The following is a 26271-nucleotide window of genomic DNA, read 5'->3' on the forward strand; positions in this document are numbered from 1 at the left end:
CGAATTATACAAACGTGGCTAATTATACAAATTCGAAGTCAGCCCACGTAATTAATGTATAATGTTAGTCGCAAGTGGTAATTATAGCAAACTATGACTATGATGAGTAATTTAGTAGTATAAGTTTACTTAATCACGTAATTTTCTCATTAAAATATAAATGATCCAAATCATTAAATATGGATAAAATAGACTCATCTCATTAATATGAGCTCAAATTGCCACCGAGTTATTAGAGCCGCCCCAGGTGGAGAGGAGTCAGATTCGTCTTTTTGCAAGATGCATTATTAAAAGTAGAAAAAGAGAAGATAAAAAAAAAAAAAAAAGTAGTGCTTGTGCTGCCTACCCCTGTGTCGGCAGATACAATAATTGTATGTGAAATATTGTTTTTTTTTTGGTACAATAATTGCATGTTTAGACTCAAGGGGATGTCAAAAACATACAAATAAATTGAAAAGAAAGGAGTAGTTGGACTTCCAGCTGGTTGATAGAGACTAGGGCAGACCGTAGACCAAGCTAAAAATGTGACATTGTCTCAAGAAATAAGTACTTCCTCCGTTTTATTTTATGTGATATCTTTTTATTTTAGTTTATTTAAAAAAGAATGTCACATTATTTTTTAACTATACAAATATTTAAGGGTTGTTTTAGATCATAAGTTTCAAAAGTTTTTTCTTTTCTTTTAAAATATTATGTCAAATCACGTAAAATAAAATGAAAGGAAGTATATAATAAGTTGTGGCAATTATATACATTCCACCTTTTATCATACAACTTGTGCCTTGGTCTCTCTTTACAGAAACTCTCTATTTTGATCATACTGAGGTACATATGGCTTATGCTGCTATTACTTGCCTTATGAACACTGTACAACAATCAATGGAAGTTACTGGATATGATTTGCAATCGTTCTACGAAAAGCTTGAATCTTTGAGAGCTAATCTGGAGAAATCATCCCATAGAACTTCAGGGGATCATCTTGAGGAATTAACTAGAGTGGAAGCTGAAATCATAGAGCTAGCATGTAGTTCAGAGGATATGGTTGATGCAGAATCAAGAAAAGATGAAATTACGCAACTTGGATTCCTCTTGAAACAACAAGTAGAACTCATTGATTCCGCGATGAACAAGTGGATGATCATTGCAGAGAAGAACATGTACATGACAAAAAACAAAGATAATATTATTGCCAATACATCGTCGTCTCAACATGCCTTATTAGAGCCTGATGAGAACATGATGGTTGGTGATGAAAATGAATTCGAGATGATGCAGGGGAAACTTACAAGAGGAGGAAGGGAACTAAAAGTTGTCTCGATTGTCGGTATGGGTGGCATTGGCAAGACAACTTTGGCTAACAAAATCTATAGTGATCCATTCATTATGTCTCACTTTGACATTCGTGGAAACGTAACTGTTTCACAAGAGTATTGTAGGGAATATGTACTCCTAGGTCTTCTTTCTTCTGTAAGTGGAATGAGTAGTCATGAATTTTATGAGCAACAAGATGATGGGGAACTAGCAGAACAATTGCAAAAGCATCTAAAAGGCATAAGATACTTGGTAGTCATTGATGACATATGGACTATGGAAACTTGGGATGATATACAATTATGTTTCCCAGATTGTAACAATGGAAGCCGAATACTCATGACAACTCGAAATATGGATGTGGCTAAATATGCTAGCTCAGGTAACACTACTCCTTATCAAATGAGCCTTTTGGATTTTAAAAGAAGTTGGAATTTACTGCACACAAAGGTCTTTGATAAAGAATCATGTGTTTCTCATGAATTTAAAGAAATTGGGAAACAAATTGCATTGAAATGCGGAGGATTACCTCTAGCAATTACTGTGATTGCTGGAGTTCTCTCCAAAATAGGTAAATCATTGGGTGAGTGGCAAAGTGTTGCCGAGAACGTAAGTTCAGTGGTAAGCACAGATGTTGATGTTCAATGCATGCAAGTGTTGGCATTGAGTTACCATCACTTGCCTCAACACCTAAAGCTGTGTTTCCTATATTTTGCAATCTTCCCAGAAGATGAAGTGATTTTTGTCGATAAACTTATGGAGTTATGGGTTGTAGAAGGATTTTTGAAGGCAGAAGAGACAAAAAGTGTTGAACAAGTGGCAGAAAAATGCCTAAATGATCTTATAGACAGAAGTTTAATTTCAATTCACAACTTGAGTTTTGATGAAAAATTGGAGAGTTGTCAAATGCATGATGTGACCCGTGAACTCTGCTTGAGGGAAGCTAGAAATGTTAATTTTGTGAATGTTATTAGAGAAGAGAATGATCAAAATCCATATTCACAATCCATGTGTTTTTCCTCTAAGAGTCGAGGTCGGGTCAGCATCCAATTGATCAACATGCCTGACGACCGTGTGATCGAGGAAAAATTGTCTAGGTATCCTAATACTGTGGTCAGTTCTATTATCTGTTTTAGAATGCTATTGTCCATGCCAAAGTTGATGTGTTTCAAACTATTAAGAGTACTAGATCTTGCTTTAGTGAAATGTGATGCTTTCCCAATGGGATAATTGATTTGATTCACTTGAGATACTTAGCTTTGAGTCTTTCACCTGGCGTGGAGCGGTATCTAGGTGAAGAGATTCCCTCATCAATAGACATTCCTCTATCCATATCTAGCCTATGTTATCTGCAAACTCTTATACTTAATCTTCCACATAGTAAGGGGTACCAGCAACGGGAGAAGAAATATCCCTTGATATTACCATCGGAAATTTTGACGATGATGCAGTTGAGGTACCTCCTTTTGGACTGGAATTACTTCCGGTTTCACGAGCCAACAGAGAAACGTTTGGTTCTGAGAAATTTGCAATGCTTGTCTGGATGGAATCCTTGGTATTGTACTAAGTTTGTCTTTAGACTATTTCCTAATTTAAGGAAGTTGCAAATATGTGGCGTCAAGGAAGACTATTGTAGTTGCATGGACCCCTATGATTTTCGCGACTTAGATCAGCTCGAGGAACTGGAGTTTCATTTGTATTATAGCTTTCTTCCAGTTTGTCCTTTCTTTTTGAAAAGTACACCTTCAGATTACCTAAGGTTTACGGAGCGAGAACGACCATCTTTGACACTTCCTACTGTATATTATTTTCAACCTTTGGTCCTCCCACCTGTAGATGCTTTTCCACAAAATCTTAAGAAGTTATCTTTTAGTATGACTTTTTTGCGGTGGAAGGATATGAGCATTGTTGGTCAGCTTCCCAAACTCGAGGCCCTTAAATTAGAATATCGTGCCTGTATAGGCGAGGAGTGGAAAGTAGTTGAGGAAGGATTTCCTTGCTTGAAGTTCCTGTGCCTGGAAGACTTGAATCTTGAGTACTGGAAAGCCAGTGGTGACCACTTTCCGTGCCTTGAACGACTATTTCTTGAAGAGTGCAGGTTTTTGGATTCGATTCCTCGAGATTTTGCAGATATAACCACACTCGCTCTAATTGATATAAGGAGGTGTGCAGAATCTGTTGGGAGTTCTGCGAAGCATATTCAACAGGACATTGAAGAGAACTATGCAGGTTCTATTGAAGTCCATATCCGTGACCCCGTCAGTAAGACATCTTGCTCCTTGATTTACTCCTTATAATTGTTGCATGTATATTGTGCTTCCAATCCAACAACATATAACTAACTCTTCATAGCAAGCTCGATAATAGAATAATAACTTGCTTTAATAAGTTAAATTGTTACACTACTGTCATTCTATATAACTTAAATCCGTATAATGATGTGTTAAGTTCTTATACCTACATGTTCATTTTTTTATATAGTTTTCTCGCGTTGTGAAGTCTAACATTTCATTTTTCTTTCTGTCTGTTTCTTTTTTCTTTGCAGAAAGAGGTTGATGACCTTTTAAGATGCCTTACAAGCCTAACTGATATGGAACTCGACAGATTTTATATCATTTTCTTTATCAGTGCATCAATTAGTGCTGTATTAGTACTATCTCCCCCTGGAGTTAGCTTAGGTAATTGTTAGACTCGTCGTGTATATTAATCTGCAACAATTCCAGCAATAAGATGATAAAAATTCTTCTGCATTCTAACTTGTTCCATTAGTTTCAATGTCCTGTTGGTAGAATTCACAACAGATTTTTCATAGTTGCTTGATCTATATCACTAAGATCAAGGATTGTTACAACATGTCAAAGGATAATATAGTAATATTACCCTTATTATTTATTAATTCTTAATTCTTAAGGAGTGTGTCAAGTCAATAGTGGACAACTATTGTTGAACACAGGGTAAATAGTAATATTTAGATTGTAAATTATTTACAATCAAATGATCATTAATAAAATTGTATAATGAATTAGCCAAAGGGAAGTAAACTCTGTGACCTTCTCATTGACATTAAATTAAGTGCTTTTAATGTACACATAACCACCTTTTGTAATGGTGAAGAAGATAAAAGGAAGAAAATAATGTCTTACTCTAAATTATTTTTCTGCAATTATTGAAATTTAATAGCAACAATGAGATATAATTATATGTTTGAAACCGTGTATGAGAGGAGAGTAAAAGACTCGTATATTGTTGGGAAGGAGAGCAAGAGTCATATTTTGTTGGAATAGTTATATAAGGAGACCATATAGAAGCACACGATCACTACAAGATGCTATCGAGTTCTATTGCCTATCTATTATGATTGATCAACTTCTTTATTTTGATAACGACAAATATTCTCTTATATTGTATAGTTTTTATATTTTCGATTCAACCTATTTTGTGATACAAATTTTAGCTAAAAATTAGATATTTACCAAATGCTAGTACTAAACAAATAAAAGGACAGGTTGGTAAGAGTGTCCACTAACTCAAATAAACAAATAGAAAAACAAAAACCAAAGGTCTTTTTTTAATCTTTCTATTTGTTTTTATTAGAGAAACCAGCAGAGTTAGATTAATAGGAACTCTTAACAACCTGTCCATTTGATAAAAGTTTTTTTAAAAAAAGAAAAGAGGGGATCTTGTTGTTTCTGTGTTTTTAATTTGAGAAATATCATCAGGTCAGTTCTTTCCTCACACAAGGTTCATCCAGTTGCCGGAAGTGGAGCTAGCAGGCCGGAAATAGACTTGAGCAAAATTTCTAGCTCTAGTTGTGGCTACAAAGGTATGAGGAATAACTTGATCTATTATTATTTTATACTCCGGTCGTTCATTTTTACTTGTTTACTTTGAACTTAGCTGACAACCATTTTATATGAATATTTTATCATATGACTTATATTAATTGATGTTCAGTATTAGATCGTGAGAAATTATTTGGGGAAATAATTAATTAAAGTGTTAACAACAACAATAATATTATCTTGTGGAGTCCCACAAGTGAGTTCGATAAAGTGTATGCAGGCCTTACTACTACCTCATGGAGGTAGAAAACTATTTTCGAAAGTCCATCGGCTCAAGTGTAGCAAATTCTAGTATAAAGAATAAGAAAACATAGAACTTTGTGTTTTTAAAATTGAGAATTTAGGAATTTGTGGCAATTTGTCCATTTAACATACTGCGATTATTATTATTTTGTGCAGAAACTCCCTAACTATTATCACACACACAAAAGAGAAAGAAAAATATGGCTATTGTTGCTATTAATTCCCTTATGATCACCATACAACAATCAATGCAAGTAACTGGATGTAATTTGCAATCGTTCTACGAAAAGCTTGAATTGTTGATAGCTATTATGGAGAAACCTTGCAGCATAACGGGTGATCTCGAGGCATTGGCAAGTTTGGAACTACAAATCGCGGGGGTTGCATACAGAGCAGAAGAGGAGATTGACTCTAAATCAATAGAAGTTATATGCGCAAAACCAGATACTTTGCGAGGGAAAGTTTTCTGGAAACTGTGTTGTTTCTTGGAACAAGTGGTAGAACACATCGATTCCATCATGAAGGAGTGGATGGCAATCCGGGACGGGAGCAACAACATCAAAGAGTATATGATTGTCTCAGAATCAAGCAAAAGTTTTTTGGCAAAAACTGAAATGAGACAAGGACTAGCGTTTTGGAAACGAGCAGTAGGACACATTGATTCTATGAGGAACAAGTGGATGACGAAGCAGAGCATGTACACCAAAAGAAAAGATGTAGAAGCACGGAATTTGACTCTTGCCAGTACATCTCGACATTCCTTGGAGCATGAGAATATGATGGTTGTCCATGAAAATGAATTCGAGATGATGCAGGACCAACTTACTAGAGGTGCCAGTGATCTAGAAGTTGTCTCAATTGTTGGGATGGGGGGCATAGGCAAGACAACTTTGGCTAACAAAATTTTCTGTGACCCGTTCGTTATGTCTTGTTTTGATATACGTGCAAAAGTCACTATCTCACAAGAGTATCGTGTGAGAAATGTACTCCTACGCCTTCTTTCTTCCATAAGTGGAAAAACTGATCAAACTTATGAGGAGCAAGTTGATGGACAACTAGCAGACCTGTTGCAAAAGCTTCTAAAATGTGGGAGATACTTGGTAGTCATTGATGACATATGGACTAAAGGAGCTTGGGATGATATAAAACTATGTTTCCCAGATTGCAACTGTAGAAGCCGAATACTCATGACTACTCGGAATATGGAGGTGGCTGAATATGCTAGCTCAGGTAGGCCTCCTTATCAAATGCGCCATATGAATTTTGATGAAAGTTGGAGTTTATTGTATGAAAAGGTCTTTGCGAAAGATTGTTTCCCCCTGAATTTGATGAAGTTGGGAAACAAATTGCATTAAAATGCAAAGGATTACCTCTAACGATTGTTGTTATAGCTGGACTTCTTTCCAAAATTGGTAAAGCATTGGATGAATGGAAAAGTGTTGCCGCGAATGTAAGTTCAGTGTTGAGCACAGATCTTGATGTCCAATGCATGAGAATATTGTCTTTGAGTTACCATCACTTGCCACATCACCTAAGAGTGTGCTTTCTATATTTTGCACTCTTCCCGGAGGATAAGTTGATTTTTGTGAATAAACTTGTGAAATTATGGTCAGCAGAAGGTTTTCTGAAGTTAGACGAGACGAAAAGCATGGAACAAGTGGCTAAACAAAGTCTAAAAGATCTTGTAGATAGAAGTTTAGTTTTCATCCAAAGGGTGAGTAGTTTTGATGGAAAAATAAAAGCTTGTGGAATGCATGATGTGATCCGTGAACTCTGCTTGAGAGAAGCTCGAAAAATAAATTTTGTGAATGTTATGATGGACAATCAAAATCCAACTAAACAAGCCAGACATTTTTCAACAAAGAGAGTTCGGATCAGTATCCAATCAAAGCAATCGAAAATTGTTGTCAATCGGTTGTCTATGGTTCACAATAATGATTCCTGCTCTATTCTCCTTTTTGTTGATGATCCCTCAAGCTCAAGAATGATGCAAGCATTGAAGCGTTTCAAGGTACTAAGAGTACTAGATCTTGCTTCGTTGACGTTGAATGCTTTTCCCAGTTGTATAGTTGAACTATTTCACTTGCGATACCTAGCTCTGAGTGTTTACTCGTCTACTAATGATCGAGGTATTGACATTCCACCATCAATAGCTAGCCTTCAGTATTTGCAAACTTTAATACTTAAGTCTCCAACATCTCTCGCGTGGAAGTATTCTCGCCCTTTCATAATACCATCAGAAATTTTCAAAATGTCTCAATTGAGACACCTCTCTTTAGACTGGAATTACTTGAAGCAACATGAGTCTCTAGAGAGAAGTTGGCTTCTGAGAAATTTGCAGTGTTTGTCCGGATGGAATCCGTTATATTGTACTTCTTCAGTCTTTAGACTACTTCCCAATGTAAAGAAGCTGCAGATATATGGCATTCAAGAATACTACATCAGAAGTAACAAGAACAAGGTCTTCCATGATCTTTGCTACTTAGATCAGCTTAAGGAATTGAAATTTAAGACGAAAAGGATGGTTAATGCAACACCAATGTTTCTTCCTCCTTTAGGTACATTTCCGAAGAACCTTAAGAAGTTAGCTTTTACAGGTACTCGGTTGCATTGGGAAGATTTGGAGATTCTTGGTAAGTTGCCTAAACTTGAGGCCCTCAAACTAGGATATGATGCCTCCATTGGTACTGATTGGGAAGTAGGTGAGGAAGGCTTTCCACACTTGAAGTTCTTGCAATTGAAGCGTTTGTACTTGCATAAATGGAGAGCTAGTAGTGATCACTTTCCACGACTTGAACGACTAGTCATTAACAGTTGCTGGAGCATGTATTCGATCCCGCAGGACTTTGTAGACATAACCACACTTCAGCTGATTCATATAAGTGACTCTGCAAAATCTGTTGGGAACTCCGCAAAGAAGATTCAGCAGGAAATTGAAGACAACTATGGAAGTTCTGTTGAGGTCTGTATCAGTTAGTCCTTTCAATTAAGCCTATCTTTTTAGTTGATTTAAATTGTATTCGCTTGTCCAACTTATGAGATAGAACATTAACCATATCATTTCAAGTTAACGTGCCATCAGGCGACCACTTGTTTTCATCAGAGTATGTTTCAAAAGTAGTACAGAACTGTAGTATAACAAGAACAGATATTTGCATTTCAGTATCACACTGAATGAGCAGATCAGTGTGCCCTTTTACTAGCGCTGCAACCGTATTTTTGAGAAGAAAGAGAGACCTTTGGTCTTAAGTAAGGAAGTCTTTTCCTTAACTTTGCCCACGTAAAAGGTCCAAGAGTATACGGGGTTACAAATTCCCCATCTCATTGAATGCAGAAAATGAATCCAGGACATTGAAGGCAACATTTTGATACCGAACACGACTTTCAGGAGTGTGGTCCTCCATGATCTTTGCTACTTATGTTAGCTTGAAGATTTGAAATTTTAGATGAAAGTTCATCAGAAATAATAATACTTGAGCTAATTGATATTATGTTCCATATAAGTTAGGCTTGTAAGGCTTCTTTTCACTTGATTGTTGTTAGGCATAATACATAAAAATGACCCTTAACTGGTTTCAGCTGACAATTATAACCTTTTTAACTTTGGGTGTGCACAAATAGAAACTTAAACTTGCATAAAATTGAACAATTTGACACACGTGTCCTATGTGACAAAATACACGTAGGACACAAAATTGTCATGTACGACGAATGTGTCTATTTATTCAATTTTATACAAATTTAAGTGTCTACTTGTGCACATCCAAAGTAATTGAAGGTAGGCAGAAAGGTTTATGGAAGTCGCTTGAGCCACTCAATACAGATGATGTGACCAAGTTTGAAACTTGGTTGGCTACCCTTGTTTCTAATATGTTTGAATCAATTGAAAAATGAAGCTTTGTCCTCATAATTGCTAATTTGCAAATCACTAATTGAAATTTTTTTTCCCAAAAGTCTATATTTCTCATATAAAAAAACAGAAAAGAGCAAAGGTTCACCCACCATGTCCTCACGTCCACTTTCAAGGTCTCCCATCTTTAGGTCCAGAAAAAACACCGATCAAAAACGAAAGTTACAATTAGTTTTTAACTTAATTATCAAAAACACAACTTGCTAAGTGGGAGTAGGAGAAGATTAATGATCATTATCACATCCTAAAAGTGTCCACTGAACCTAACTTTGCTAATATCTCAAATAAACAAAGACCCAAGTTCTCTTTTTTCCTCTTAAATTTGTCATTAATCTTTACGTACATGAAAACCTTTTCAATTTGCTCATATTATTAATAATTCTTAGTCATAATATTTGAACTAATAATCCCTAAGCAAAAGGAATATGTAACAAAATAAGCATAATATGTACATGTTTTATTTGGTTAGGGGTGAGCATCATGGTAAGGTATTTGAAATTTGATATCATAATTTCGGTATTTGATTTTTAAAATTATTATACCATGATCATATCAATTTAATTCGGTATGGTTCAATATTTTAAAGTTTGTTTTTTGTATTTTGTGGTATGGTAAATTGATAACTGTCACTCCCCGAGCCTACACCCTGGACGTGGCCGGCACTCGAAGACCATTGCTGGCCCCAAGCGAACCCTTGGCCTGGCTTTCTTAACTCAGCGGAAACCTAACTCAACAGAATAACTCCATGCAATGCAAGGACATAAAACAACTTAACTGATAAAATCTGGCCCAAAAAGGCAATTCGAGTCTCAAAATAGAATATTTACATATATACATAGATGAGAGACTCAATACTAACTGACTGACTATCTATGAAGACTCTATAACACTGAGATAGATGTTGGGACAGACCCCGCAACATCCTAATAAAACAAAACTAAAAGAACAAAATAACCGAGTCCTTCGGAATGCAAAGAGGCTCACCACTGACTCGGAAGTGCTCGGCTGGATCAACGGCGTGCTGGATGCTGATCCTAGGTACCTGCGTCTGCATCATAATAAGATGCAGGTCAACTGGCATCAATACATTGAATGTACGAGTATGCGAGCTGGAAAGCTAAACAACAACTTAAGCTTGAAAGGAGTACAAGAGAACAATTACCTTGGCTCTGTTCGACTCATGGATAAATGAACTCAAATGTAAAGCAAAAAGACATATGCAATACATATAAATCTTGTAAAACAATGTAAACAACTTAGCTCGTTAATGATAAAACAATAACAAACTCAACTTTACTTATATAAAAGTAATATAGCTTTTGTGGGAGATTCTTTAACTGACAACCACCACTATGATCCCTAGTGATGATACAACGTTTTACCTCACGTTGCCCAAGGACCATCCTATACCTTGCCGTGATATAGGACCTTACTTTACTTAGTGGATCCACTAGCTTAACTTATGTGATCATCTAAAAAGAATGACCCGTCAAGTCCCATGTTGGCTACATGGTTCTTATGGAGAGTTGAGTTAATATGAACTCGCGTCCCCAATTCGGTGCTCAATACTACTCCGAAAAATACTTTGGCTCACATGTTTTAAAAACAAACTTCTTTCTTTGGTTTGAGATAATTACTCAAAGCTTAGCCCAAAGGCTCTTTTGGAATCAATGTTCCCTTTTCTTTGCTCAATTGTGAAAACATGCATAAACTTCTTTAGGAATACTTAGTTCCTTAATAACTTTTGAGAAATAAACTCAACTTTATACTCTTGACTTAACTTGAAACTCGATACTCTTTACTTAACTTGAAACTTTATACTCTTTTCTTGACTTGAAACTTTATACTCTTTTCTTGACTTGAAACTCTATACTATTTTCTTGACTTGAAACTTGAGCCTTAAAATGAAGTTAAAACGTTCAATAAAGACTCTTGAACAACTTTGAAAGCTTGCTTTGACTTACTCCTTAACTTCTAGACTTGACTTCTAACTTCACTTGACTTTGATCCGAACTTTCCTCGAATTGGATTATGAATTCAAGAGTAATGATCTCATGTTTATGGATGAGTTCTTGATGTTTAGACGTACCTTAGAGTGGTGAAAACAACTATAAAACACAGGTACATCATCAAGGAACATGTATGAAAAAGTGTGGAATGAAAGGGAAGACTTGGCATCCTTGGCGCTCTGAGAGGCGCGGGGCGCCAGCTTTCAGACTTCAGAGGGGCCTGCTGGGTGCTCTGCCCCAAGGGCTGGACTTCAGAAACCCTTTTGGGGCGTGCTGGCTGGCTCGACGCCCCAGCCCTTTTTCCCCGAAAATTTGACTTTTCTCCTTCGTTTTTCCAACTCTAAACCACCTTATCTTCAAAGGTTCCAGCCCCAAACATTTGGAATCATAAAACCCCTCAACATACACTAGATTCAACTCGAAATCACAACCGGAAACATGCCCCAAAATCAACAAGAACTTCAACACGATCACAACCAACAACTTCAACAAACACAATCAATCTTTTCTCGAAATTAAACGAGTTTGGCGTGTGGGGGAAAGAACCAACCCAACACTATGAACTCACATACCTAGTAGGGATCACCCCCGACAATATCCACGACGATCTTTGACGAAACCTTGCTTGATCTTCTCTTTCTCCCCTTCTTCTCCTCTTTACTCACAAACCCTCACTCTCACTCTTTTAAAAAGGGAAAAAGTGATCTAAATCAGTCTAACACCTTAATATATCCAAAAGAATTGGTTAGGAAAAAGACCAAAATACCCTTAAAATTTCCGGACGGACTTCCCTGCTAACTGCCCAACTTCCAAAGGGCATAACTTGTTGACACCCAATTTTGGACCTCCACAATATAAATTAATCACCGAGCTTCCTCAATTTCAAACAATTTAAAATCATTAGTTTTATAAAATATCAAAATAAAATGAAATATATATAGTTTGAAAGCTATTTTAAAATAGTTTGCCACTTTTGTAATTTTTAAATAATAATATGTTTTATATAATTATGTATATAATTAGTATATTTAATGACTATTCAAAAATCGTCTCGAAAAAGATTTTATATTTTATTAGTGATGGTTATAATTTTGAATTAATGAGTTTCAGGAAATTCAAAATACTTCCTAGTTATTTTAAAAGTAATTTTGTCATTTTAAATAATAAATATGTATATTTTTACAATCACGTTATTTTATTTTGTTGAGATTAAGAAACTCGTTAGTTAATTATGTTAATTCATCTTATTTAATTACTAGCCAAATTAACTAAAAGAATTCAATTTGGCTAGATTGTAATTCATTTGCCTAACCCTTTTATTGCAATTTTAGCCATTTATTTCCTCACCAACTCAATTTGCAAGACCAATTTTTTGGGCCTTCCTCTTAAATCAGTTCAGCCCAAAAAGAATAACAATACATTCAACAACCCATTTCAATACCCAATCCCCTTGACCCGGCCCACATTTCCCCACAATACTAAAGAAACCCATTTCAACAATACACATACAGCAGCAACGTGACCCCACCCCTATACCCTTTGTTCATCTTCTCCAAAAGCTCAACGAAGACCCATTCCAAACATGACAAAACCAAAACCCAGCAATTCCAGCGTCTGTAGCCTGCCAGCAACGCGTCTCAGTCCTTGTAGCCACGAGATGAAGACACGTCGATGCTCAAGGACAAGGGAGTCGGTCTTAGCCGTTTATCCCCTCTTTCCTATTTCGGAATGGGGCGAATTTCTCAGAAAAAGTGGTCTCTCCAAAATGGTGAAAGATTTTTGAATTTGAAATTCGAATAGGGCCATTTTTTATTCGATTTCGTCCTCTTTCCCCCCATTTCTCCGAACCCTAATTTCCCCCCTATATATATTCTCCTTTTGTTCACTGTAAAGGGGGAATTTTTTTTGGAAATTCTCTACTAAGGCAAGGAAAAAGATTGGAGAAAGAGTTGGATTTTCTTATTTTGAGCGAAAAACTAAAGAGAGTTTGAGCAGATTTTTTTTTTTTTTGGACGCACAATACGCCTTGAAAGTAGAGGAACTATAGTTTCGGTTTGAGGTTCAATTTTCTACCCAGATTCCTTGGTCATCGTTCGAGCTCGATTTTTTTTTGTGGTGAAGATCGTCGCCTTCAGCTTGTCTTGTCCCATCGCTGCTCGGAAAGAGGTAATACTCGCCCCCCTTTCCTTCTTTTTTTCTATTTCGCCACTATTGTTTAAAATGCTATGTATAGTTGAGAAATTTATGTGTCAAGAGTCAATTTTGCATTTTTGATAAGAAATTTCAGCCCCTGTATTACTAGGTGAAAAACATGCTTGAAATATGTAACTTTCCTCTGTTTTAGATTTTTTTTTTTTTCTTTTTAAAAAAAAACATAAGTTGCAGATTATGTATCTTCCCTTAAAAATGTTAACCTTTGATTGCAAATTTACTGTACCCACAAACATATAAATTTTCAATTTTCTTTGTTTTTCTGTTATATATATATATATGTATGCCGAAACCTATGAGTGGTTTTTATTTACTTTAGTTATACCGGAAGTAGTGTTTAAAGATGTGGTCATGTCTTCTTTGAGAGTTGAAGCTACTTGTCACGTTTTAGACGTTGTGAATTAAAAAGTGGTTTCATTTTAGTTTCACATGAAATCAGTTTTGGCTATTAACTAATTGCTCATTTGGTGCCTTTTATATTGTAAAATTTCCAGCTCATATGTCGTTACTTTGAAAGTATGTTTAAAGGAGGTAATATCCATATTTGCATACTTAAAAAATTGACTAATGAAATACTAGTATATCATAATCACAATCTGCTCGTGATCGTTCTATATAGCGGCTTGTAAACTTGAGCCTAACTTTTTTTTTTTTCCTTTTACTTCCTCTGTTTTATCGTATGTTAGTAGAGGTAGATGGGTAAGATTTTTCTTTATCCTAAATAGTAGTGTTAACATGTATAAAGTTTGAAAGGGTTACAGTATAAGTTTCCTTCCAACCTCTAACAAATAGTTTATTTATAACTTAAAAAATGTGTTAGGATTTGAATACATATTTGGTGGCTTGGGTACCTTGTCCAATGTTTACATATTTTGTGTTCAAGATTGTGTCGTTGTAGTGTGACTTTACTTGGTTTTATATTTAATATTAGTCGATATCGATTAAAGTTGAATCGTCTTACTAATTTCTTTACCCCCTCTTTTACTTGCATGAACTTTGGAGCAAAAATGGAGTCTCAATTAAGGACTCTCTCAAAAAATAGAGTTTCATGGACTCGTTACCGGCATACCCGCATATGGAGACTTCACTATATCTTAGACTACCCGAATAGCAATGAAAGCAAGCAAAACTCATTTGGCGGCGTTTATATGGCTTCTTATATTATTATTATTATTATTATTTAGCATTTATTTGTTTTAACTTGTTTATGTGACTTGAATATGTTCTTGTTTTTTTAATAGCTCACATAGGATAGGTAATTGGGATTGGGAACCTTTATTTAGTTCTAGTTACTAATGATTTTTTTTTAACTTATACGTAATCTTAACTTTATTTCTAAAAATTACTTTAAAAAATAAAACAAGGGAGCCAACTTTGGTTTAAAGTTTTAAAACGTTTCAAAGTGTGATACTACAAGTACTTTCCTTTTCTTTTCTTTTCTTTTCTTTTTAAAAAAAAAATAAAAAATAAAAACTATTTTCAAACTTTTAGCGATAAATTTCAATATAAGTAAAGTTGGTTTAAACAAATGACCCCTTTATTTTATTTCGAATTCAAGAGTTTTCAAATATTAAAATGTTTTTCAACTTATGACTTTTCAAATTATTTTAGCACTTACTTTAGCTTTTAAAATTAATTAACCTAAGTTTGGCTGGTTAATTGTTTTAACAGATTTTAAAGTATGTCTTATCCCTTCCCTTTAATATAAATTAGAACCCTTACCTAGAATCTCACAAGGTTAAGTAGACTTTAATACATAGTTAATTTAGCATAACTTTAGCCAAATAGGTGTTCTAATTCACCATTAACATAATTAGGTGGCGACTCTTTAAAATAGTTTTAAGATTCACCAATATGTTGTACACCATTTGAACCTCGAGTTAAAATGGGATATGACAATATTTATTCGATTATTTGTAGTTGACTAACCTTTTATTTGAATTGGTTTTATTGAATTAAAATCCCCAAAAGAAAGTCATTTTTTTTAAAATTATTATTATCATTATTTATTTTTTTATTTTTTTTATTTTGTTCAAATTGAAATATATATATTTTATTTATTACTTGTTTTATTTATGAATTATTTCATTAGTTATCTCGTTAATACATGAGTTATATTCTTAAAACCTTTTAGTTTATTTCCAAATAAAAAAAAAAAGAGTTTTCTTAGTTAATATTTTCTCAAAATTAGTCAAAGTCGTTATGAGTTTTTTTTTACTTAGTTAAAATTTTAAAATTAGTCAAAATTATTTTTAGTCAAATCGCCGGTCAACCGCAAGTTAGCGGGCATTCCGAGGGCTTAACACCTTCTCGAAATGTACATTGAACTTCAAACCCTTTTATTTTCAATTGATTTTATCTGTTTAAATCTTTTGAAAACCTTAAATTTTTTCTTGATTTTTATTAAAAAATTAAGTGGCGACTTTGTTCTTTTAGAAATTTGATTTCTTTTAAATCATAAGTTTAATCGATTTTTTAAAATCTCAATCATTTTTCTTTTATTTATATTTTTCGAGTAAAACATAACTCACTCATACGAACTCGGAATCGAGAAAACTCGGTGGCGTTGGAAAGATCATTCCATGAGCTTCGCAAACATAACTGGAACTACACCTAACTCATCCTGAGCTAGAAGTTATGACTGTTCAAAGTTGGCCAAAAACTCACCTTTTTCCCATACTTGACCAAATTTTTTCCAGATTTTTAAATTCTTTCAAAAAAAAAATGACTATTTCCAATTTTTAAACTTCTTCATAGTTATCAACTTGCAAGATGTCACAATAACTATGATTTGTTCAACTTCGACTAATATATATTCGTATAATAGGGTATATATTATGAATTTGACAATTCAAAAAATGGTCTTAATGGTATCATATTAGCACATTACACATGTAAAAATATATATCTAAAAGAAAGTACAAACAACTTATTTTGTTAATGAATTGCATTTAAATAAATTTCAATCAAAATAGAGTAGTCAAAGTTTTAACTTCTAATAATACATAAACATGACCCTTAACTTGGCTTCAGCTGACAACTATGAACTTTAACTCGTGTGCACAAGTAGAAACTAAAACTTGTATAAAATTGAACAAATAAATACATTCATCTAACATGACGTCCTACATGACAATATGTGTATTATGTCATGTATGACATGTGTGTCTACTTGTTCAATTTTATACAAATTTAAATGCATACCTACTTGTGCACATCCAAAGTTGGAGGGCATAGATGTCATCTTAAATCAAGTTAAAAGACATATTTATATCTTATGCCTTTATACTAAATATCAAATATATAAAAAAAAATGTATACCATATATCATACCTAATACCAAAATCACGGTATCAAAATATTCGATATGATATAATAATTCGATATATACCTCCACCCCTAGCTAACAGTATCCACTAGCCTAACTTTGCTGGCTTCTCTAATAAACAAATAGAAAGACAAAGACCAAAGGTCTTTTTTTAATCTTTCTATTTGTTTATTAGAGAAACCAGCAAAGTTAGGTTAATCGGCACTCTTAACAACCTGTCCATTTGATAAAAGTTAAAAAAAAAAAGAAAAAAAAAGAGGGGATCTTGTTGTTTCTGTGTTTTTTATTTGAGAAATATGGACTTTTGGAAATTGGACAACTATCAAATTATGTATTATAGCCTTATAGGACATTGTACAAGTTTCAATTGTATCACACATATACATACATACACATAAGAGATACATGGCTTATGCTGCTATTACTTGTCTTATGAGAACCATACAACAATCTATTCAACTTACTGGATGTAATTTGCAATCATTCTATGAAAAGTTTGAATCTTTGTGAGCTAATCTGGAGAAACACACGGGCGATCTTGATGCATTGAAAAGCTTGGAAGCTGAAATCATAGAACTTGTATGCACTACAGAAGATATTTTGGACTTGGAATCAAGAAATGTTAAAAATCCAATTTCAAAAATAATAGCTTTTTGGAAACTTCATTCTCTCTTGAAACAAGCAGTAGGACGCGTTGATTCCATGCTCAATGAGTGGATGGAAATGCACAACATGTACACCAAAAGCAAAGATGAAGAAGCACATCTTGCTAGTACTACATCGATATCTCAACATGTTGTGGAGCCTCAGGATATGATGGTTGGACATGAAAATGAACTCGAGATGATCATGCAGGATCAACTTGCTAGAGGAGCAAGTGAACTTGAAGTTGTCTCAATTGTATGTATGGGGGGCATTGGTAAGACAACTCTGGCTGACAAAATTTATAATGATCCATTCATAATGTCACGCTTTGACATTCGTGCAAAAGCTACTGTTTCACAAGAGTATTGCGCGAAAAAAGTACTCCTAAGTCTTCTTTCTTCGACTAGTGGGAAGACCGATGAGCACCAAGATGATGGGCAACTAGCTGACCGATTACAAAAAAGTTTAAAAGGGAGGAGGTATTTGGTAGTCATTGATGACATATGGACTGAATGAGCTTGGGATGATATCAAGCTATGTTTCCCAGATTGTAACTGTGGAAGCAGAATACTGCTGACCACTCGGAATATGGAAGTAGCTGAATATGCTAGCTCAGGTAAGCCTCCTAATCAAATGCGACTCTTGAATTTTGATGAAAGTTGGAAGTTACTGCAGAGAGAAGTCTTTGTAAAAAACTGTTTCTCCCCTGAATTTGAACAACTTGGGAAGCAAATTGCTCTTAAATGCGGGGGATTACCTCTAGCAATTGTTGTTATTGCTGGACTTCTTTCCAAAATTGGTGAAGCATTCGATGAATGGACAAGTGTTGCCGAGAATGTAAGTTCAGTGGTAAGCACAGATCATAATGGTCAATGCATGAGAGTTTTGGCATTGAGTTACCATCACTTACCAAATCACCTAAGAGCGTGCTTTCTATATTTTGCAATGTTCCCGGAAGATACAGTGATTTTTGTAAATAAACTTGTGAAGTTATGGGCAGCAGAGGGGTTTTTGAAGGTAGAAATGATGAAAAGTATAGAAGAAGTGGCAGAAAAATGTGTTAAAGATCTTATAGATAGAAATTTAATTTTTGTCCACAGTGTGAGTAGTTTTGATGGAAAAATAAAAGCTTGCAGAATGCATGATGTGATCCGTGAACTCTGCTTGAGAGAAGCTCGTAACACAAATTTTGTGAATGTAATGATGGATAATGAAACTCCATGTGAACAATCCAGGAATTTTTCCACAAGGGGAGTTTGGATAAGTATCCGATCAAAGCAATCCAAACTTGCTGCCAGTCAGCTGTCTATGGTTCGTAATAATGATTCCTATTCTGTTCTCCTTTTTACTGAAGATCCCTCAAGCTCAACAGTGATGCAACACTTGAAGCATTTCAAGGTACTAAGAGTACTAGATCTTGCTTCGTTGGCGTTGCATATTTTTCCTAGTTGCATAGTTGAACTATTTCACTTGCAATATCTAGCTTTGAGTGTTTACTCATCTTCTAATGATTGGGATATTTGCATTCCACCATCAGCTGTCTATGGTTCGTAATAATGATTCCTATTCTGTTCTCCTTTTTACTGAAGATCCCTCAAGCTCAACAGTGATGCAACACTTGAAGCATTTCAAGGTACTAAGAGTACTAGATCTTGCTTCGTTGGCGTTGCATATTTTTCCTAGTTGCATAGTTGAACTATTTCACTTGCGATATCTAGCTTTGAGTGTTTACTCATCTTCTAATGATTGGGATATTTGCATTCCACCATCAGCTGTCTATGGTTCGTAATAATGATTCCTATTCTGTTCTCCTTTTTACTGAAGATCCTTCAAGCTCAACAGTGATGCAACACTTGAAGCATTTCAAGGTACTAAGAGTACTAGATCTTGCTTCGTTGGCGTTGCATATTTTTCCTAGTTGCATAGTTGAACTATTTCACTTGCGATATCTAGCTTTGAGTGTTTACTCATCTTCTAATGATTGGGATATTTGCATTCCACCATCAATAACTAGACTTCAGTATTTGCAAACTTTAATACTGAAGTTTCCAACATCTCTTGCATGGAAGTATACAAGACCTTTCATATTACAATCGAGAATTTTCAAAATGTCTCAATTGAGACACCTTTCTTTAGACTGGAATTACTTAAATGAGTCTATGGGGAGAAGCTGGCTTCTGAGAAATTTGCAATGTCTGTCTGGATTGAATCCTTTATCATGTACTTCTTCGATCTTTAGACTACTTCCCAATGTAAAGAAGTTGCAAATATGTGGTATCCAAGAAGACTACATAAGAAAGGACAAGGTCTTCGATGATCTTTGCTGCTTAGATCAGCTTACAGAATTGAAATTTAAGATTAGAAAGATGATTGGAAGAGCAATATATGATACATCTTTTGTTCTTCCTCCTCTAGGTGCTTTTCCGAAGAACCTTAAGAAGTTAGCTTTTACAGGTACTCGTTTGCATTGGAAGGATTTGGAGATTCTTGGTAAGTTGCCTAAACTCGAGGCCCTCAAACTAGGATATGATGCCTGCATTGGTACTGATTGGGAAGTAGGTGAGGAAGGATTTCCACACTTGAAGTTCTTGCAATTGAAGCATTTGTACTTACATAACTGGAGAGCTAGTAGTGATCATTTTCCACGACTTGAACGACTAGTCATTAACCGTTGTTGGAGCATGTATTCGATCCCACAGGATTTTGTAGACATAACCACACTTCAGCTGATTCATATAAGTGACTGTGCAAAATCTGTTGGGAACTCCGCCAAGAAGATTCAGCAGGAAATTGAAGACAACTATGGAAGTTCTGTTGAGAGAGGCAGTGAAGAAGTTATCAACAAAATGAGAAGGCATACATTAATATTCTCATTTTTTTGTACTTCAAAGCTTATATGAGAAGTTAGTTCTGTTCAATCAATACACAGCAAGCAGTTGTTTACAATCACTATATGAGAAGTTTTCATTTCCTTACTTGTTTATACAGATTACAGGTCTACTTCTCTCATATAACATTTGGTTATAGATTTTGAAAATTTATGTTCAAATATCTGTTTAGCCAGAAATGTTGAGGGAATGAAGACAACTGTGCAAAATTTGATCGTCATCACCATCATTTTAATGCAATTTGCTTCCCAAGTTATTCTAATTCCAGAGGAAAAGAGTCTTTCTCATACAATAAATTCTTGATTCATATTCATATCAATATTTCATTATATCCATTTTGAACTTCTTGATTCCTATTCATATCGATAAATCTCACTTTACGAGTAAAACTTTCCTACCAATGTTCATTTCATTCTCAAAACTCGAACCCAAAGTCTAGTAAAAGACAGGGAAATCCTTACCTCTCCACAACACTTTTGATGTACATAGTTGATAATTAGACAATTTTTATTTTTATATTTTATTTTTTTTAAAGAATAAATTATAATGTTATTTAAATATTTCTTAATGAATTGACAGAAAGGGGTGGTGGCGCAGTTGGCTAGCGCGTAGGTCTCATAGCAATTAGAGTTATCCTGAGGTCGAGAGTTCGAGCCTCTCTCACCCCATTACTTTTTTTTAATTTTAAATTCCAAAAAAAAAGTACTAAACTTTATTCCTTTATTAAGGTAACTCATCCATTCGATTATGCACTCTTTGCAGAGATATTCGTTTTCTAAGAATCTTAACTTTCACACTTTGGTGAGTCTCCGGGGTCCTTTCGCTGACCTATGCTGAAAGGATATCTATCTAATTCAATCAATTGTGTAGAAGTCATTACATCCAAAAAAAATTCTTTGATGAGATGATATTTACTCCCTTTATCCCAAAAAGACTAGTTTAGTTACTATTTGAACGATTGGAAGGATATTTTTTTATTGTAGTTTTTTCAAACACTTTCTAAATATTTTAAATTGTTAACTATATTGATTTATAGTACTTTTTTGTAATTTCTAACTATGTATACTTTAATTCAATCTTATATCCAAATTCACACCAAACATTATTTAGTTTGATCCTCGTATTCTGAATCAAGACAATCTTTTTAAGCAATCAAACCTATGCCAAAGAAGGCATAATTTTTTTAAGGAAACAATCACGCATAAACATAACTTGTAAAATATTATAATACAAAAATATGAACTTGTGCTCCCAAAAAACCAACACAAAAATAGGGCTAAAAGTGCAAATGACCCCATCTACCCTTCTACAAACGTATTGGGCTGGTTTGTTTCAATTCAAATTGGGCTTAGGGATTTTCAAGTCCAAAAAAAAAAAAAAAAAAAACATCACAAAAAGTCTCTCTTTTTCACAGACACACAGTAGAAGCTTTAGCAGTCATCAAAGGTGAAGATGAAGCTGAAGCAATTAGAAAGTTATCTTGGTTCTCTTGAACAATTCTCAACCCCAAAGGTTTCCTTTTTCTTTATCTTTAAACAAAATATACATCTTTATGCACTTTTTTTTTCCCAATTTTTATGATTCTTGATTACTAATTTTGGTAAAAAAATGATCTTTTTTGCTATAACAGATTGAACTAGAACAATATCCTACTGGAGCCCACATTGCTTCTCGTATGCTTTACACTGTATGTAAATTCTCTATATTCCCACTTTTTTCTTCTTCTTGTTCTTATGCCGATACCCTCTTTTTTGTGTTTTTCTTTTTAAGTTTAGTTTAAAGGTTAAAAGGGTATCTTTATTTTTAACTTTTTGGGTTTTTTTGTGAAATTTTTTTTAATCTTTTTAGGCTGAGAATTCATTTGAGGATGTGAACAGTAAGGTGGTTGCAGATTTTGGATGTGGTTGTGGTACATTAGGCCTTGCAGCTGGTCTTTTGGGAGCTGAGTATGTTTTAGCTCTCTCTAAATTTTGTTTCTTTTGTTGAACTTTAGTGTTGTGTGAAGTTGGTATATGTATGATCTTTGTGCATCCCAGCATTATTATTTGTAATTTAGTAGGAGAGGTTATCAATGTTAGTAGGTAGTTGAGTGTTGTCAAGTCCCCTTATTAGTATTGCTGTTATTACTCTCTTACTATCGTATGTTCTTTGATTTTAGTATTATATGTTGTTTTCATTGGTTCAGTTATCGTATTGTGCTTCTCCTAGCTCTTTATTTCGATGATTGTTACTGCTTTCATTTTTGTATTCTCTTTTTCAAACTGCTTTGAGATACGTTACTTGAGCCAAGGGTCTATTGGAAACAATCTCTCTATCTCTACGAGTTAGGGTAAGGTTTGCATACATTCTATCATCCCCAAACCTCACTTGTGGGATTACATGAGGTGTGTTTTGTTGTGCACCCCAACATTGTTGAAGTCAAGAATTTCACTAAGGGTGTTTAGGATTTAGTATATATGTATAAAATTAACATTGACCTATAGGCTATATATACTGTTCTGGTGAAGGGTATTCGACTAACCACCCTTTGGCATACGTAGCTCCCTTCAGATTGCTATGGTTCCCTATATATGCTTGTTCTTGACGTAGTCTTTCTTTTGAACAGAAGTGTTATTGGGCTTGATATTGATGCCGAGTCTCTTGAGATTGCATATGCAAATGCCGATGAGCTTGAGGTATTATTCATTTATGTGATAACACTAATTTATTTATTTTTGGTTTTCCTTCTTCAGTTGCAAGGTTGAGAAAGCGTTCAAGGCTGAGTCTTTTTTAACATTGGTTTTGATGGATATATGTAGCCTTCCATGTATAATCACACTTGTGCTAATTTGTGTTTCATACATTTCTTGAACTATTTCATCTGCAGCTAGACATGGATTTTATTCAATGCGACATCAGCAACTTAAAATGGAGAGGTATCTTTTTCACCTCACTTTTCAGCCCCGAAAGAAAACATCTCTCTCCCTCTCGGCTCATTGATATTCCACTATGTGTAGGTCAGATTGTTGAAACTGTGGTTATGAATCCACCTTTTGGAACACGGAGGAAAGGTGCTGACATGGACTTCCTCTCTTCGGCAATGAAGGTACAGTGGTGCTCTCCATAAAATTGGTATCCAAGATTTATATTATTTGCTCAATATCCTGTTTTGTTGTTTGCATTGGAACTTTGGCCCCATCTATTCCTAGATTAATGTGTGGTTTTATCAATGTATCAGGTTGCTTCTCAAGCAGTTTATTCCTTACATAAAACCACAACTAGAGAAGTAAGTTTTTCCATACTGTCTTCCAACAACAAAGGGATTGATTGGTGAAAAAAAAATATGTGTAGCATCCACTGTAAATAGCTTAAATATGAACTTTCTTGAGTTTGTGGTACTCATAAATCATGCTGACGTAAATTAAGTTGCCTTTTATCAATACAGTTATCTGAATGTTCAACTCCTATTCTGAATGTTGAATTTACTCTTTCTAGCACTAAACTAATAAAGAAGCTTAGATTTACCATTTATAACTAAAAAAAGTAGTATACTTTTGGTTTACTTAGTTGTTGTTGGTTGGGGCGAGGGTGGATGGGAAGGGAAGGGAAGGGAAGAAGGAGCCTTATTAAATGAAACATCCTCAAGCAAGTATCCATTGCCTTTGAAATAATTGTTGTTGGTGTTTCCGTAATTAATGGAACCGCGTTGAAGAAGATGGAATTGAACAAAGTCTATGGTTTTCAAAGTAGAAAGTTAAAGAGGTTGGTCTGTTAGTGAATGGAGGCTGAAACATTATACTTCGGGGGAAAGGAAAGCTTCATTGAGACAATGCTATTTCATCCCAAATTTAGATCCTTTTTCAAAACATTGGTGCTTGTGTCAGCTTTGCGACTAGCGACTAGTACATGTATTGAGTGACTCCGTGCACTATGATTTGGACAGATGAGAACAGTTCTCATAGCGTTTGGAGTTCAAGCCCTGGTCTGTATGGTTTTCATTCCACATCATTAACCAATGACCACTAGGCTACACCTTTGTGTCCCAATATTAAGTCATTTATTTTAACATGATTAGTTACATTACTAAAGCAAGTATTTGGTTCTTGTTTATAGCTGTTATGATTCCCCTAGATCTCTTCGCACTAAACGTGTTGCCTTGTTTGATGTTCTAAATTTTCTTTTGTTACACGAGTAAAGCTGCATACAATTTATGAAGTTCATTCCATGTTTCTGCGCACAAGAGTGCTCTGATCTAGGTCGTGATTTGGCATTTGTGTATGGTCTTAACAGCATGTGAAAAGAGCAGCCTTGCGAGATTATAATGCAAGAAGTGCTGAAGTTATATGTGAGGTACACATCGAAACAATCAGATTCAGCATTTTACATGCTATTGATGTTCAGTGAAATTCAATGTTACCTTATGAATGTTTTGTGCCTTTATCTCTCTCTCAATTGTAGCTTCGGTATGATGTGCCAAAACTGTACAAATTTCACAAGAAAAAGGAGGTTGACATTGCTGTGGACCTGTGGCGTTTTGTTCCTCAAAGAAAGCAAGAAAGATCTCTCTAGTATTATAAAAATAACAAGTATACAGAGATGATGATGCATGTAAAATTAAGGACACCCCATTTCTGAACGGGAGCAGGATGGATAATGGATTCTCATGTTGTTGCAAGTATAGTTCTAAAAAGGAAGTAAAGAGTATTTTGTACCATGTGCGCGTCTGCAAACTACTCTGGCCTCCGGGGCTCTTAGTTCTATTCTATTAGCAAAGGTTGAGGGACTTGTGTCTTAAGTCACTTATAAATTATAATCTTAGTACATCTGGCATTTTGTTCCTCAAAGAAAACAAGAAAGATCTCTCTAGTATATTATGAAAGTAGCTATATGCAGAATGTTAGTAGTATAGAGTTGAATGTTGTCTCGCTTATCCTTCCATACTAGTAGTTGTAGTATTACTCTTGTACTTTCTTGTTTCTTCCATACATGTTACTATTTATTGTTCCTTGTATTTCGATCATCGTATTATTTTATTCTAGTTACTGTTCCTTTTTTTCTTTTTTCATAATGCTTTCTCATGCCTTGTTAGTATTTTGCCTAGGTTTCTTCACTCCTATTAATTTCTTGAGCCGAGGGTCTATTGGAAATAACTTCTCTACCTCCCACGGTAGGGGGGTAAGTCTGTGTACACACTATCCTTCCTAGACCCTACTTGTGTAATTACACTGTGTAGGTTGTTGTAGCAGTATGCATAAGAGATGCTAGTAAAATCTTAGACACATCTATTGATATGACTATTTAACCATACTACCCCTATTAATTAATGTTTAGTATTAGGTCATAAGTAATTAATGTTAAGGGTAAAACATGGAAAAATAATAATTGTCTCGTGGACATAATTAAAAGTGACAAGCAAAAATGAAAATTTATATTTGAAATAGTAGACAAGTAAAAATAAACATACGGAGTATCAGAGTGATTCTACTTTTGGATCGTCTCGACATAATTAACCAAATCAAATTGTGTTCTCTCTAATAGTTTAAGCTTTGAGATGGTCGTACACGCTCTTGGCTTATGACAAAGCATTACTAAGTGTGCTTTCTCTAGTAGGGTGAGTTTTAGATGAGTCGCGGGTGGAGATGTGTGCTTACGACATAATTAACTAAATAAAAGTGTTTGTTACTTGTTACTCTCTAATAGGATGAGGTTTTAGAGCAAAAAGGTATGTTTAAGATAAAATTGATTAAAAAAAAGTTATGTCCTATTTGTTTATCTTAGTGGACACTCAATTTTATATCATGAATTATTGAAAAGTATGTTAGTTGGAACAATTAGCAACCAGTCTTCTTGATAAGTTCTTTTACGTATACTGTGAAATTAGCCTTTTGAGTTCAGAGAGAGACTC

General features: G+C 34.7%; 1 protein-coding gene, 1 non-coding gene and 1 pseudogene across 3 annotated transcripts in view; all 3 read left to right on the forward strand.

Annotated features, from left to right (window-relative positions):
- The window catches only part of LOC125823752 (uncharacterized), a 297644-nt gene extending 272626 nt beyond the window's left edge, over window positions 1-25018 (forward strand). For both annotated transcript variants that reach the window (XM_049503135.1, XM_049503134.1), the window contains exons 2-10: window positions 21831-21899; window positions 22018-22074; window positions 22236-22333; window positions 22993-23062; window positions 23254-23302; window positions 23384-23472; window positions 23605-23652; window positions 24657-24716; window positions 24825-25018. In XM_049503135.1, coding sequence (XP_049359092.1) covers window positions 21840-21899; window positions 22018-22074; window positions 22236-22333; window positions 22993-23062; window positions 23254-23302; window positions 23384-23472; window positions 23605-23652; window positions 24657-24716; window positions 24825-24935 — 642 coding nt within the window. In that variant the 5' untranslated portion in view covers window positions 21831-21839 and the 3' untranslated portion in view covers window positions 24936-25018. The remainder of the gene's footprint in view (window positions 1-21830; window positions 21900-22017; window positions 22075-22235; window positions 22334-22992; window positions 23063-23253; window positions 23303-23383; window positions 23473-23604; window positions 23653-24656; window positions 24717-24824) is intronic.
- Window positions 17260-20399, forward strand: LOC125823580 (putative late blight resistance protein homolog R1B-16; annotated as a pseudogene).
- Window positions 20970-21055, forward strand: TRNAM-CAU (transfer RNA methionine (anticodon CAU)). The gene is given in 2 exon segments: window positions 20970-21007; window positions 21020-21055. It is a non-coding gene; the product is annotated as a tRNA-Met (tRNA).
- Window positions 25019-26271: the final 1253 nt, after the last annotated feature.

This window comes from Solanum verrucosum, unplaced genomic scaffold, assembly GCF_900185275.1.
Source record: "Solanum verrucosum unplaced genomic scaffold, falcon-dt-bn FXZP01000093.1, whole genome shotgun sequence".
In the NCBI taxonomy this organism is placed as follows: domain Eukaryota; kingdom Viridiplantae; phylum Streptophyta; class Magnoliopsida; order Solanales; family Solanaceae; genus Solanum; species Solanum verrucosum.